At 34.2% G+C, this 15160-nt stretch overlaps 1 protein-coding gene across 29 annotated transcripts in view; it reads right to left on the reverse strand.

Moving 5' to 3' along the window:
• LOC120608233 (A disintegrin and metalloproteinase with thrombospondin motifs 6) overlaps positions 1-15160 on the reverse strand; it is a 289732-nt gene that overhangs the window by 217381 nt on the left and 57191 nt on the right. For 27 of the 29 annotated variants that reach the window (XR_005654347.1, XR_005654348.1, XR_005654349.1 and 24 more), the window contains 2 exons: positions 14504-14868; positions 4832-5000 (listed from right to left, as the gene is read on the reverse strand). The exons of 1 other annotated variant lie outside the window; for it this stretch is intronic. Coding sequence is in view for 17 of the 28 variants with exons in the window: in XM_039870023.1 (XP_039725957.1) it covers positions 4832-5000; positions 14504-14868 (534 nt within the window). In the remaining 11 variants the exon portion in view is untranslated. Of the gene's footprint in view, positions 1-4831; positions 5001-14503; positions 14869-15160 lie in introns of those variants that run through there. One more of the 29 variants, XR_005654357.1, reaches the window with a different exon arrangement.

Consider the following 15160-nt stretch of genomic DNA (forward strand, 5'->3'; position numbering starts at 1 on the left):
CTAATCTCCACTTATTGAAAAATTTAGTGAGGAAAATTAGATTGATTTATATAATATATATGACAGAAAGTGATACTTTCTCTATTTTTCTAATTTTTTTAGTTTTTACCTTTCAAAAATTACTTTGGTAGACATTATAAATTTTAAGAAATAAAATGAAAAGGACCATGAGACGTATCAGTCAAATATTTTTTAAAAAAAGTTTTTTTAACCTTTTATAGTCAAATACTTTTGAAACTCATATAAACTAGTGTCTTTATTCCTAAAGATCAAGAGAAGCAGAGACAAACTACTTCTTATTTCAATAGTATATCCCCAAGACAGCCAGTGAGTATTCCCCTATGTCGAATTGTGCCAGACAGACTCTTAGGGTGGCCCCTAGGACCTCTGCCTCCTGATGTTCACACCTTTGTGTGATCTCCTCTCCTTTAGTATGAGTAGGACCTGTGACTTACTTCTAACTAATAGAATACAGCAAAGATGATGAGATGCACATGATTACATACAAATGAGTATTGTACATAATGATGTTATATAATATTATAGTATCTCTCTTACTAGAGTCTCTTCCTTGCTGGCTTAGAAGAAGCAAGCAACCAAGTCGGTGACTTGTACATGGCAACGAACTGACAGTGGCCTCTAGCAGACAGCCAGACAAAAAGCTAAAGTGTTCAGTCCTACAACAGCAAGGAACTGCATGCTGCCAAGAACCATGGGAGGGGAGAAGTGGATTCTTCCCCAGTCAGGACTCCAGGTGAGAACCCAGCCCTGGCTGAGGCTAAGTAGATAACCCATCCATGTACAAACTTCTGGTTTACAGGAACTGTTACATAACAAAAGTATATTGCTTAAGCCTTTGTGTTTATGGTAATATTGTTATGAAACAGTTAAAATCTTTTCTGCATTATATAACTCCAGTCTCTCCTGCTCCCTCTTCTGTGATCATAAAACCATTCATGTACTCAAATCATATCTAGTCTTCCCTTCCTCTGACTGGACAACTTAACTGTCTAAATATAGGGTTTAGTTTCCATTATTTTGGTCATTTTCACTTCTCTGATTTTTTAATTTCTCTTTATTTTTATTTAAAGAATTACACACCACTGAGCAAAATAAACACTTTGCAATGGTGTTTCTCATTAGGTAGCATTCTGTATAAAGTAGTGATTGTTATTATCATCATAATTTTCATAATTTTCAAACTTTTAGCTTTTAAATTGTTAGTCTGCTTGGCTATCACTCTATCAGACATATGTATTCATGATGTCTGATGAATTTTCATAAACGAAGAGACCTTATACTCAAAGAATTTGTAGTTTGATATACATATAAAAGAAACGCAAACACACTGAAGATATAAAATCGAAGAGATAACATCTTCGGTTTCATTTTAAAAATTAAATTAATCCAGTATAATTAGATCATTGCAAAACAATATACATTCTCTAATTGTCAATTGAGTGCTTAATGTTAAGTTTAATGAGCTGTAACTAATATATTATAGTCTAAAATAGAATACACAATTAACTTATTTTGTTTCAAAATAAAGATTAGTAGTTCTTCAAATGATATTCATTATATATGCTTTGCTCAGTTTAATTTTAGATAGAGTATAGAATGTTAAAGACAATATTCCTCCATAAACATATGCAAAAAAGAACTTGTCCTTAAAACCAAATACATGCATCTCTTTGTCATCTGAAATAAGATTTTAAGTGTCTGATCAATTTCAAAATATTTTTTAATATATAGCCATTCAAGATTATCTCATTGATCTGCTTTATTTTTCATTTATAGCACTTATTACTTCTTAACGCATGGCTATATATTTATTTATTTGGTATATTTAGTTAACTGTCTCTCTTCGCTATAATATAAGCTTCCTGGAAGCAGGGACTCTTCCTTCTTTTATTGCTGCCTCTCCAACACCTACAATAGCCTTGCACATACATGCTAAACTAATATTTATTTAATACAGAAGTAGATAATGCAGGTAGAGGAACATAATAGCTATATCAGTGGACTATAAGAACATTCAGAGAACATAGCACCTCCACGTACTCAGAAGGCAGATGACTGCCTGGCCTGCAGCCATAAAGAAGGCAGTGCACAAAGAGCTCTCAGCAATGCCTGCTCCCAAGGATGTTTTCTGCTGTTCCCATGGACATTATCAACTTGCTCTGCTCGAGCAGGCGGCTGGTCCGCCGTTTCTATGAACGCTATCTGCTTCTGTAACTAAGCAGCACATCTTGCTCCAATCCACCTGAGAAGGCAGCTGCTTCCCTAATGAGATTTAATATATGCTTACTCCATAATAATAATAAAATGCAGAAATGTGCAAAAAAAATAAAAAGAAGAAAGATTTTTCCTAGCGGATCCCAAGGAAGAGAGATTAAGCAGCTCTTTTCTCCGAAGGCCTCAAGACTGCTGGATAATACTGGATGCGGTAGATTGTTACTGTAATAACTTACAATCTGTTTAAACCTCCCTGTATCCAGAACCTCGTTACTGCCCTTCCACACTGATTCTGGGCTTGAACGTGTGACTTTTTTGGGCTGACATAATACATTTTACATGTGATACAAGCAGAAATTTAAAACTTGTTCTTTAGAATCCTGAGAGTTCCATGTAAAAAGACCTGGAGATTGAGAGACGACGTGGAGCTGAAATGATTTGTCCCAACTGTGTACCACTTCACTCCCCTGACCAACTGACCTTCCAACTACCAAATATGAAAGTGAAGAAAGACATCCTAGGACCTAGAACATCTGTCCCTAGCTGAGCTAGTTAGGACCAAAAGAACCACTCAGCTAACCCCAGAACTGTGAGAAATAACAAATGTTTGTTGTTTTAAGTCACTAAATTTTGGGATAGTTTGTTTTTTCAATAAAACCTAATTGACACCACACACACACACACACACACACACACACACACACACACAAAACATTGAGTTAACTCTGGTGTAAAAGCAACTTTATTTTTTTTTTATCCGGTATTTTCTAAATTCTCTATAAAGAACAGATGTCACTTTCGTATTTTTAATTGATAGCTTAAATCTGAATAGAAAAATTCATATCTGAATATGAGATAAATATATCCACTGTCAAAAGGGTTTTTTATATCTTATATTTTTATATAAACTTGAGTACCCAATAACAGGTTAACTGGCAGTGTATGCCTATAAATGCACATCTCACTTGAACTAAGTTGTTGAAACAGTATCACAATTAAAATCAGTAGTTCTTAACCAGGCATTTCTCAAGCTTACTGAACACAAAACGCTTTCTTTCCAATAAAATCTAGTGACATTCCCACAGAACTTAAGAAACTGCTACTATAATCCCACTACTGGAAAGCCAGTGAAGTGTTTGAAGGTGTGTAATACAGCCAGATTTAGGAGACAGACTTGGCTAAATATGAAAGACAAACCTGGAGACAGAAAGATCACTTAGAAAGTCATCACAGTGGTCCAGGCAAGAGATAATGAGGGTCTGAACTAAATTGACTGGTGTTAGGAACAGGTTAAAAGCAAGGACCATTTAGGAAATAGTCTCAGTAATCCAGGGGGAGAGATTGTAGAAGAAGAAAATCTTCCACAAAAGAGCAGAATTTTATGATGGCAGTTAAGAGTGGAGTTGGAGAACTGTTTGACTCATGCCTAAGCCATTGAAAAATAAAGCTCTGCCTCTGTAAAACCAATAATGAGATAGGCACTTCAAAAGAGGATAATTCGAATATAAAAAATTATATCACAAAAGACAACTAAATATTTAAATCCTAGTTTTTAAAGAATATATATGTAGTTGTACTCCTAGCCTAACTTTTGTTAAATATAAGATAAAATAAACTATTTCCACAATGTTTAGTTTCATTACTCAATACATTATTATTATCTACTATAAAATTTTACTTCGTATCTTAAGTGGATTCACTTCAAGTGGACTTTTTCTAGTACCAATTATTCTTGACCAACGAGAACCTCCTGTAATTAAAAGCCTCAGAGATTATTCGAGAAGAGAGAATGCAGAATGAGAATAGTCAGTTAAGGAAAGAACTTTAAAGAATACTTATAGTTGAAGCAGAAGATAAGGAGCCTATGAAGGATACTGAGAAGAAACAAAAGGGTGATGCATTCACTGGTCGCAAGGTAATCCATTCCATTTTTTGCATATCTACCTGTTGAATCCATCTCATTTTTCACTAAATTTACTTGTTGGTGAACTACTCTTTGTATTAAGCTGAAATCTGCCTCTGAAATACTCTGCCCCTAGTTCCAGCTACTAGAACTACATAAAACAAATCTAATTTTTTTTTAAAAAAATGTACTAGCCCTTTAAATGCTAGAAACAGTTATTTCAATAATAACGATAGCTACAACTTGACTGAGTAACTAACGTGTGCTGAGAGAAATATGCAGAGAGGTTGGGTAATTTGTCCAAAGCTACATCAAAGCTCATGTTCTTTCTACTATGCTGTGCTATGTCCTCTATTTCTCTAAATTTTCTAACCTTAGACTATACAACTGCCAAAATTCCTATCTCTAGTCTTACTCTTCTTTAATTCAGTCTCCAGATGGCTGCCAGAGTAATCTTTTGAAAAACTCAGATCTGATCATGTGATTCCTGCAGCATACAATCTTTCAATGGGTTTCCAGCACACTTAGGATAAATGAACTCCTATGTGGCATTTTTAAAGAGGACTCTGGGCATTATCATTCTAATTACTAAAATTCTTATTTACTTTTATTATGAACCTTACCATATGTGTCAGAAGAAAGAGAGTGGCAATACAATACAATACGATTTCTAAAAGCCATATGTTCACTTACCTGAAACCCCGCAATGAGAGTGATCATAGAGATGCCGTTCTTGAAGGGTAGACTTTTTGTAAATAACATGGGGATGGCCATTTTCATAACTAAAATGTTTGGAATCCTCTGTGGTATTCTTTAATGGTTCAATAAAATATTCTTCATCTTCTGTAGCAATAACACCATGCTAAAAGAAAAGGAAACAAAGGACTTACCAAGAAGAATCATTTGAAATATCATTACCAAAAATCAAAAATAAATTGATACCTCTCAAAAAGAGGTTAAAGCACATGTTAATAGAAATTTGATACCTCTCAAAAAGAGGTTAAAGCACATGTTAATTGATACCTCTCAAAAAGAGGTTAAAGCACATGTTAATAGAAATTTACTGAATTGTCTATACTCAGAAAAACATTATATAAATTTTCCTTTTCTTTAAAAAGGATGTTTAAATAACTCTACACCCTATTCCCTGTACTAAGCATGACATATTATTTCCTCCAATCTTCCTAACAACTCTGTGAGGTAGCAGAGACTTCTTTGTGTTCACTAAGACTTATTTCCTTTCCAAATGGTGCATACTAAACTAGGTATAGCTTTGTAGTTGAGTTTTGGCCAATAGAAAATAGGCAGAGTGTTGTATATCACTTTCAGACCCAGCCTCTGAAAATGTCCCTAGTGGAATTTTCCACTCTCTCTGAAAAAAGACATGGAGGAGGTAGAAGCCAAAAAGAGAAGGAACCTGGGCTCCTGAGAGACCCCATGGAAAGCTGTCCAACATAGACACTGATATATAGGAGAAATAAACTACTATTATGATACCTACTGACATTTTAAAGTTTATGCTGCACCAATTAATATGTCCTTAATTACATCCCATATATCCCCATTTTGCAGATAAAATGATAGGCTCAGAGGTTAAAAACTTACCCAACATTACAAAGAGGTAAGTGAAAGGGCTGGGATTCACACAAAGCTCTGCTCTTATTCACTTATTATATCACCTTACACCTATTTATTTCGTCAAGTCCTACTTAGCACAATCCTAGCTCCTCTTTAAAACTTTCTCTAGCCTAAATGGAGTAGCTTCACTCTCCTCTGAGCTCTAACAGAGCTTATTATTTATTTTTAATTAATTTATTTTTAATTAATTCCACACCGCTTTGCTACATCTCAGGTCCTAAAGCTCTATTTAAATTTGGAATGACTTTTTAACTGCATGTTTTATCTTCCAAATTATACAAGTTGCTTTCTTAAAACAAAAGGTTCTGTCTCACATTTCTTTGTATCAGTGACAGGCACAGAAAGTGTCTCATACGTACTATGTACACCAAATAAAAGTTTGCTGATTAAAAGAAATCAGATAGTAAAAGTTATCTGCATCAGAAATAAGAACTTCCATCATTGTCTAATAGTGTTTTCTAAGTGTGGCACATATGAGGACTGCTCTTAACCTGGCTAATTTACCCTGCAATACTGGATAAAACACAAACTCTCTGGGTGTATTTCCTCAGCTGGAAAAATGAAAGGGTTGGTGTAAATTAGTGGTTTGAAAACAGCACTCTGGGGAGCCCTAAGGGTTCCATGGAAGCCCCCTCAGGGGATTGCTCCAGACAACAAAGAGAGACCTACATGGTTTGGATTCCTAGGTTTAGGAATCAGCTGTGCTTTTATTAATGTATATATTAAGTTTCCACATAACATTTCATTTGAGAAAAGGTTCTGCTGCTTTAAAGAGAAAAAATGCTGAAAGCCTCTGGTCCGGATAATCTCTAAGTTCCCTTTGAAACTAAGCCTCTATGATTCTGTTTAGGAAAACTCATGTTAAATACCACATGCTTGGAAAAAAAGATGAGACGTAATCAGAACTGCACTAACTTATAGATGAAGTTGAAGCCACCTATACAAAATGAACTAAGGAATGCAAAAAAAAAAAAAAAAGCATTCCTTAGTCATCTCATTATTTTCACCATTGTTTGCTTTACTTTCAAGATATTAGTCCCTAAATTAAATGCAAATACTTATGGGGATAACATAATATGCCGTTAAGAAACTCTAATACCTGAGCATGAATTACTTTACCAGGAGATTAACAATGTGAGGTAAACTGAGCACGGTTCCTGCAGAAAAGAGAGCATATACAAGAAGTTTTGGTAAGAGGGAAGAGTAGGAAGCAGGGTCTAGAGCACTGCCCGGAAAGGGAAGAGCACTAAAGTCATGACATGCTGGACTATGGGCAGAAGAAAGTTCTAAGGTCTCAGCCAAGAAACTCAGGTTGCTGGGGGAAAATAGAATCAGAAGCCTCGTAAGTAAGTACAATCTCTAATTTCAAGAATGAGAATCCAGAGATTCTGTGCATTAGGTACTCTGTAAGATGTTCTCACATATTATCTCATTTAATCTTAATACCGCTTTGAAGTATGTACTACTTACTATTAGCTCCTTTTGCTGATGAAAAACTGAGATTGAGCAAAGTAACAAACTCATTTGATTGACTTTGGATACTGGACTCTTAGTCACTATGTTATCATTCCCCTACCCTCTTAAGGTTGTTTCTGACTTTATTCATTCACCAAGTATGTTCTGAGTGCCAATCACATGGCAGGTTCTGTTCTAGGTGGTGTGGATACAATACTGAACAAAACAAAGTTTCTGCTCTATCATGGAGTTCACATTCTGGTGGAAGGAGTTAGAAAAAAAGCAATTCATTCATTAAATGAATAAATGATGAATCAGGTAGTAATGAATGTTGACAAAAAATAAAGCAATATAAGAGGAAAGAAGGTAATTAGAGAAGTGAGGCAATTATACAAACTATTTAGGATGATCAAGGACACCCTCTAGAATAAGGTATTATTTGAACAGAAACCTGAGTAAAGTAAAAGAACAAACCAAACAGATATTTTGGGAAAAAACAGACAAGGCAGCGGGAACAGCACTGCCTCTGCATGGCAATGAGGAAGGAGCATGTGTACAGTATTTGATAAACAGTAAGCAGCTACTCTGCTTGGAGGGAAGGAAGGGGAAGATGATTATGAAATTAGAAAGGTGCTGGGGGCCCGATGATGGAGGAGTTGAGTTAAGTGAGAGCCCCAGAAATCTATACATGCCTTCAAATAGCCTTGCTCTCACCTCCCTTGGCATCCAAACTCACCTTTACCCTGTCTGCCCCAGAACCATCAGAATTAATCTCATCACGCTCCCATTCCTTGCCATGCCAGTCCTTAAAAGAAACCAAGACGTATCCCCTGGATTCTAGTCCTCACATAGTTTTACATATCAAGTTTTCTGATGCCATCTGCTACGTCTTGCTGTCACCATTTAAAATACTTCTGTTTCCTCTCAAACTATAGCTTCAGCCTCATCTGTGAATGTTCACTTCATCTGGCTCAAACAAAAATCTGATTTTCCCTAAATAACGCTCTTTCTTCCTTGAAATCCTCTGGAATGGTGGCTGCTTTCTCTCCTACATACCTCCTATTGAACTTGGAAGTAGAATATGTCTCATTGCCATTTCCAAACAATTCTCCCTCTCTCTCTCTCCTCCAAAACAAAAAACACAAATTTTTGTCTGATTTCCAGCCATCACCTTCTCCCTCTGCTAGTTGCAGTTATCTACTGACCCAGAGCTGCTTTCTTCATTTCTTAAAGATTTTAGCTTCTGGATCACTGTCATTCTCTGCATTCCTGAAATAATTGTTGATTTCAATATCTTCATATATCATCGGTTCTTAAAATTTATATGTATGTGTGTGCACATATACCTTAGATCCCTTTGGAAGTCTAGGGGTAAAGCCTGGGATATTATTGTTCTCAGAATAATATTTTAATTGCAAAAAAAAAATTATAGGATTATAAATAAAACCAACTGTAGTGAAATACAGTTATCAAAATATTTTTTAAATGTAATAGTAATGCATGTCTTTTGTAACTTTTTAAATAAGGAGATCTGCAGTAGATCTAATAATTAACATAATTTCACAATTAATATTTTGCTGATTAACACAAATAATATTTTGCTGAACCTTCAAAAACTGTAGAATGACATGAAAATACCTATAATTTCTATTAGGGGCAAAATCACAGGTCCTGCTATTACCTTATTGGTTTTTGAGCTATGTTCATAATAAAAAGAAATGCTAGGTTTCAGTTAAGAATTAGTAAAAATAAAGATGTAATTTTTCCACATTCTAGTTCACAAACCCCCTGAATTCTATCCATGGATGCCAGAATAAGAACTGCTGACACAGATGGTCCTCTCAATTCCTTGACCTCCTCTCTTTCAGATATCATGTCCTTCACCTTACCTTAGACACTCATACCCAGAGTCAAATCCTAGACTTTGGTATTATCAATATTTGCAACATCGTCATAGTCCCAATTTCAGGTATCCTATTCTTCTTTCTTTCCAGTACTGTCTCTCTAGTTTCTCAACTCCAAGAGATAGTCCTTTTATGCTCATTAGAACCCACTGATCCTTTTCATTGTCCTCCACCCATTTCAAGTCCTCACCTCCTAACCCAGCTTCAATTCCACCTTCAATTTCCCTGCCCTTTTCTCCCTTCAGGGAATTTATTTGGCTAAACTACAACCCTGATTAAATTCAAATTTGCTACTCTGGACCTACCCCCTTGCAGTTTTTAGCCATAAGAAAACACCAAGATGTTGACTAGTCTCACTTTAAATTTATCATCATGATCACAACTATGTCTTTAATGCTTCATGGCAATGATACTACGTTTCTCTGGTTCATTACATATCTGGGTCTCCTGGATGAATATTTCTTATTTTTTTCCTCTCTTCTTAATCCCCTAATACCTCATCTTCTCATCTTCTATTCCAATAGACAATATTGCAAAACCTCCTACAAACTCCTACAACCACAAATACCCCACCTACTTGAATCTCAAGTCCATATAATCTATTTTATTTCCTGTTATTATGGATGAACTGTCTAGTCTCCAAGCTAAGGACAATTATTATATTTATGCAGATAATTCCATCCCTTCTTACCTATCATGAACATCACTCCAGAAATTTCCCTTCTCTCTACATAATCATTCCTATCAAACCAAACAAAACCTCCTTTCATCCCCACTTCTGCCTGCAGCAACTGAACATTTCTTGCTGTTCCAAAATTCCTTAAAACAATTGTCTAAAGTCTTTTCTCCCATTCCTTCTTAAACGTAATTCAATCAGGTTGTTGCCTCTTTTCCAAACCCCACCATGACTGCTTTTGTCAAGGTCACCAATAATCTCCTCACTGATAAATTCAATGGTCATTTTTCAGTCCTGTTCTTATTTTGACTCAGCAGCATTTTTCTCTTGAAATACCTCTCTTTGCTTCTAGGATACATGCCTGCTATTCCTTCAATTTCTTACTATAGTGTTTGCTGTCTCCACCATATCTTTCTGACCTCCTTACGCCCTCTTAAGTATATTTATTCTCCCCATCTAAGCTATTTTATGTAGTCTCCCGGCTTTAAGTGCCATCTATATATTGACGACGCCCAAATTTATAAGTCCATAATTCACATCTCTCTCATGAACTCCAGACATGCATATCCAACAGCCTATAGCACACCTCAAGTTTAACATGGCAAACTGAACTTATCATATATACCACCTCCTCAACCTACTCTTCCTACAGCTTTTCCATATTAGTTAATGCCTGAGTCTACCTCATCTCAGTTGATGACTGCTGTATTCTTCTAGTTGCTAAGGCCTCAAGCTTGGAGTCATCATTGATTTTATCTTGTGTCCTCTAAAACCTAACATCTGGCACTCAGTTCCATTTTTGACTTCACTTTCCATTATTCTTCCTCTCTTTCACTTAGCTCTAGCCATGGTAGTCTTCTTGCTTTTCCTCGAACACTCTAAGATAAGACCTTTCCACCTGGAAAGCTTAACCCTCAGATGTCAGCATTCCCTTCCTCATTTCCCTTAGAGTTTTGACTTAATATTTTTCCAACTCAGAACTTATCGTTATCGAACATACTATAACTTTTATTTATCTTATTGTGTATCTCGACTAGAATGCAAGCTATACAATGATAGAAATTTTTATTTTGTTCACTGTTGTACCCCTAGTACCTAGAACACGGCCTGATCTATGACAGGTATTTATAAGTATTTGGTAAATGAATGAATGAATAATGGAAAAACTAGAAAAGCAACTGTGGATATAAGTAAATGAACAGAAAATCTAATTGGATCACTGGTCTTTTCTAACTAGCTATACAGCGTTTAATATCTTCAGAAAGATTAAAGGAAATCATTTTTCATGAAATAAAAATAAGATAGAAAGAAAAACACAATCAATAAAAGGAAAATCTCCTGAAAATTAGAAATATGACTGCTGACTTTTTAAATCAATTGAAGGAAAAAAAAAGGCAAAATTAGGGAAATCTCATAGAACTTAGAACAAAAGAAAAAAGAAGGAAAAGAGATAAGAGAAGCAGAGAACCAACTACTGAAGAGTGGAGGGGAGAACTAAGGTGAGAAAATTATTAGGAAATTATTTTTTAAATTTCTCTAAGCTAAAGGAGGGTCTTTAAATTGAAAGTACCCATCAAATACCAAGTTGAGATCAGAAGCCCTAAAGCTTAACACATTATAAAATTCTTGAAACAGAAAGAATAAAGATCACTTTCATTGAAGAAAAATTTTTAAGAAAAACAAGACTTCTATCTACTGCCCAACATGAACCCATGCTATTTTTTTTTACATCTTTAAGTCTTTTCCTAAGATACAAAACCATATAGATGAATTTGATGCTCTATATTTCTTTTTCCCAATTCCATCATCCATGGTTCTGAAGGAAAATGAACCTAAAATTTCACATCCAACTAAATTATTAATCAAAAATGAGGACAATATAAAGTCACTTTTAAATATGCAAGGACTCAGAAATTTTACTTCTCAGGCACCTTTGAGATAATTACTTGAAGATGTTCTCTAACAAAATGAGGATGTAAACACAAAAAAGAGGAAGATGTGGAACCCACCTAGGAAAAAAGAAATCCCAAGATGAGAGAGATGCATAGTAACCCAAGAAACTAATTAACCACTAGACTCCAAGAAAAATGCCTCCAAAAAAGAATGGAATATATTCCAAGCAATAGATATAAACACCAAGGAACTGGATAATACTGACCACTGAGCAAAAAAAAAAAAAAATCCTGTTTTCTTCTCAATAAAACAAAATAAAATTAGAAACTCTGGAAAAAACAAGACCTGAATAAGAAATAAGAAAGCTATGGTCCTAAAATGTGACATTATTTTAAATAGCTGTTAGACTATCATGTTAGAAATTTTTCCTTTGAATGGTGCAGGGTTGTAATACTGAAACTATGGATAAGGAAATATGATTTCAATGATCTCTACATTGAAAACTATTTTTTATAGAACAACTAAAATTAAAATTGGTTAAAATGGAACTCTGAAGAGCAGGATTTTTAAAAAACTTGTTTACATATTCCATTTGATTAAAATGAAACATGATACAAAATAAGCATGAAGGTGAAGTATCTGCTCACAAATTCCTTATCAGCTGTTAAGGGGAAATGGTTACTTTAGTAGACAAACATGGCAGACCTCACCTTAATTAAATAAACAAAATTAGTCAATACGAACTATGCTGTTTCAATAGGAAACAAAGTAAAACTGAAAGGTGTTGACTAGTAGAGAGAAAGAGAACAAGAAATAGGAAGTCTCAGTGAGAATGAAGAATAGATGGGTGACGCTCTCCTATCCCCTTTAGTTTAGAAAAGTTTCCATTTTCAACCTTATTCTCACTTTTGACTCATCAAACAACATCTTTCACAACTTCACTGTCACTTAAATTAATGGGCCTCAAATTAACTTGTTCCCAGAATTAAATTCTTTTTTAAGTTTCAGAGGTATATTTCTCAAATCCCAACTAGACATATTTAACCCTTATTTCTTCAGATTCCTTACATTTACTATATAAAAAATCCCTCTCTTCATCTTCCTCTCCAATCCAGCATTCAATTGGCATTCCCTTTCTCAGCTTGTAAAATTCACAAACCACCCATTTCCAAAATTAAAACCTCAGCTATCATCCATTACTTTTTCTCCTTCATTCACACCCAGTTCAATTCTATTTTAACTTCTTAAAATATTATTAAATATCTACTATGTACTATATGTCTTATTAGAGGCCAAGGAAGGAAAAATTGACAAGATACCAATCCTTTAAATTTTCTCCCCAAAACGTGGTTCAAATTCATTCTATCTTCTCCATTCCCATACCATTGTATTGGTATAGTTCTATATTATCTCTTACATGTTCTGACTCATCTTCCTATCTCTAATCACTTCTCTCAAATCTCACAACAGAATTAGTTTTTTTCCCTCTAAATCTCAAATTTGTTCACTTCTCCACCCTGTTAACATTATCAATGGCATAATTAATGTCAATGCCAACTTAAAGAGCTTGATCAATGATTAGGGACAGTATTTTCCTATCGTATTTCAGACAGAGTAAGTGTTATTTCAACATATGAAAACTTTTAAAATACAGATTTATTTTGGATAATTCATTTCTATTCAGAAAGATAAATGTATTGTGTATAAAGCCTAACAATGCTTATAAAGAAACTAGTGATAAATGTACTCAATGTATCTATTTATAGAAATTAAACCTAAATCTAAAAATCTTAGTAATCATTTTGACCCATTAAGAGTTATAGAAAATGGCCAATCTGAGCTAATCCTTATATATACCTATAGCGAAAATTTTCCTAAACCATGGTTCTTAATACTTCTTTCAAATTTAGAACTTATTTAAACTCAATTTTAACTATGTAGTTTTTTATATTGAAGTAGAAATTAGGATATGAATGTCATAGAATAAGGAAGAAAAACAGTTTCTGAAAGTATGACCTGAGCATAAAAATGTCTGTGCTCTTTTACACAGATGAAGCTTTAATGGAACATCTACATTAGCCTGAATGGGATTAAAGCAGTCGAGAAAGTATGGGAATATGCTTTTGTTCTCCATTACTGTGCACAACCTTGAACTGTGTATTTACCATTAGACTAGAATGAACTCAAATATCCAGGATAGACCCTACACTTTTGAAATCAATTTTCTAAGTAAAATAAGACTTATTATCAATCTTCAGATAAATGCAGAAAAAAATTATTTCATAGAGATATCAGTATAAAAGATTTTCCTTCAAGAATTTTTAACCATAAGTAGGTCGTACATAATTTGAAGCTATGTTGCCTACCAGAGAAAAATATTATAGAAAGAAACCTAAAGAGGCAATCAATGTCATGGTTTCCTGAAATAATACATACATGTACATACACGCACAACTTTAAACTCTTCACTAATGACTGAGTTTTGTTTATGCATAAAAGATATCTTATCTGAACAGAAAAACTTAAATCTAAAATTAAACCTGAGGTTTCATTCATTCTTCTACTAATAATATAGAGTTTTAAAAATTGCTCTTACTTTGAAAAATCAACACAAACATGATCAAAAAGACTATCAAAAGGCAGCAAAAATAACAAAAAATTTAGACTGTTAACTTCCCTACTTAAATCACCTGTGTGTGTATATATATATATATATTTTTTTTTTTTAATGTGAGAAAAGACATTTACATTGTGAATTTATTTCCCCATCAGAAATTTAAAATTATAACATCTACTTACCAACCCAATACAGTTGCTTAAAGCCACTTTAGTTGTACTACGTTGATCTTGCAAGTATCCTGTGTAATGACAGTTGTCTAAAAAATCATGTTTCCACTGGGGTCCATCTTTCCCCCAGTATTCTACAGTAAAATGTTTGGACACGAAATCTGTGTTGAGAGTCAAGTTTAGGTGAAAGTGCTTGCCATAGGCTGAAAGTTTAAAAAATAACTTAGATACTGCCTGCTGTGGATCGATAGGGTCCATACTCCGTCTTCTCCTGGAGTGTTTATCATTTTTCACAGTAAAGCTGAGGAAAGCTCCATTTTGATCAACCCTTATTGGAATAGTTAGCTGGTAGTGTTCTAGGTAAGTCAGGAATTCCTCTTTGTAATCATGAGGCAGAGAATCCAGAAAAAAACACATGGAAGAAAAGAAAATTTAACAGAACCAAGAAATAGCAGTATAAACAACAACATCAGTTAAAACTATGCATCGTCATGTGAGGTATGGACAAAAATGTTATATTAAGCAAAAATAGAAGAGTAAAAGTTTAAAATCTAAAGATTAAGTTCCAATTATTTCATTCCCCAAAATATTATTTTAAAATTATTTTAAAAGACTTATTCTTTTTTAAATTTAATTTTAAAAACATGGATTCTAAGAGGTAAATTCTAC

The sequence above is a fragment of the Pteropus medius genome, unplaced genomic scaffold (genome assembly GCF_902729225.1).
Source record: "Pteropus medius unplaced genomic scaffold, Ma_sr-lr_union100, whole genome shotgun sequence".
Classification (NCBI taxonomy): domain Eukaryota; kingdom Metazoa; phylum Chordata; class Mammalia; order Chiroptera; family Pteropodidae; genus Pteropus; species Pteropus medius.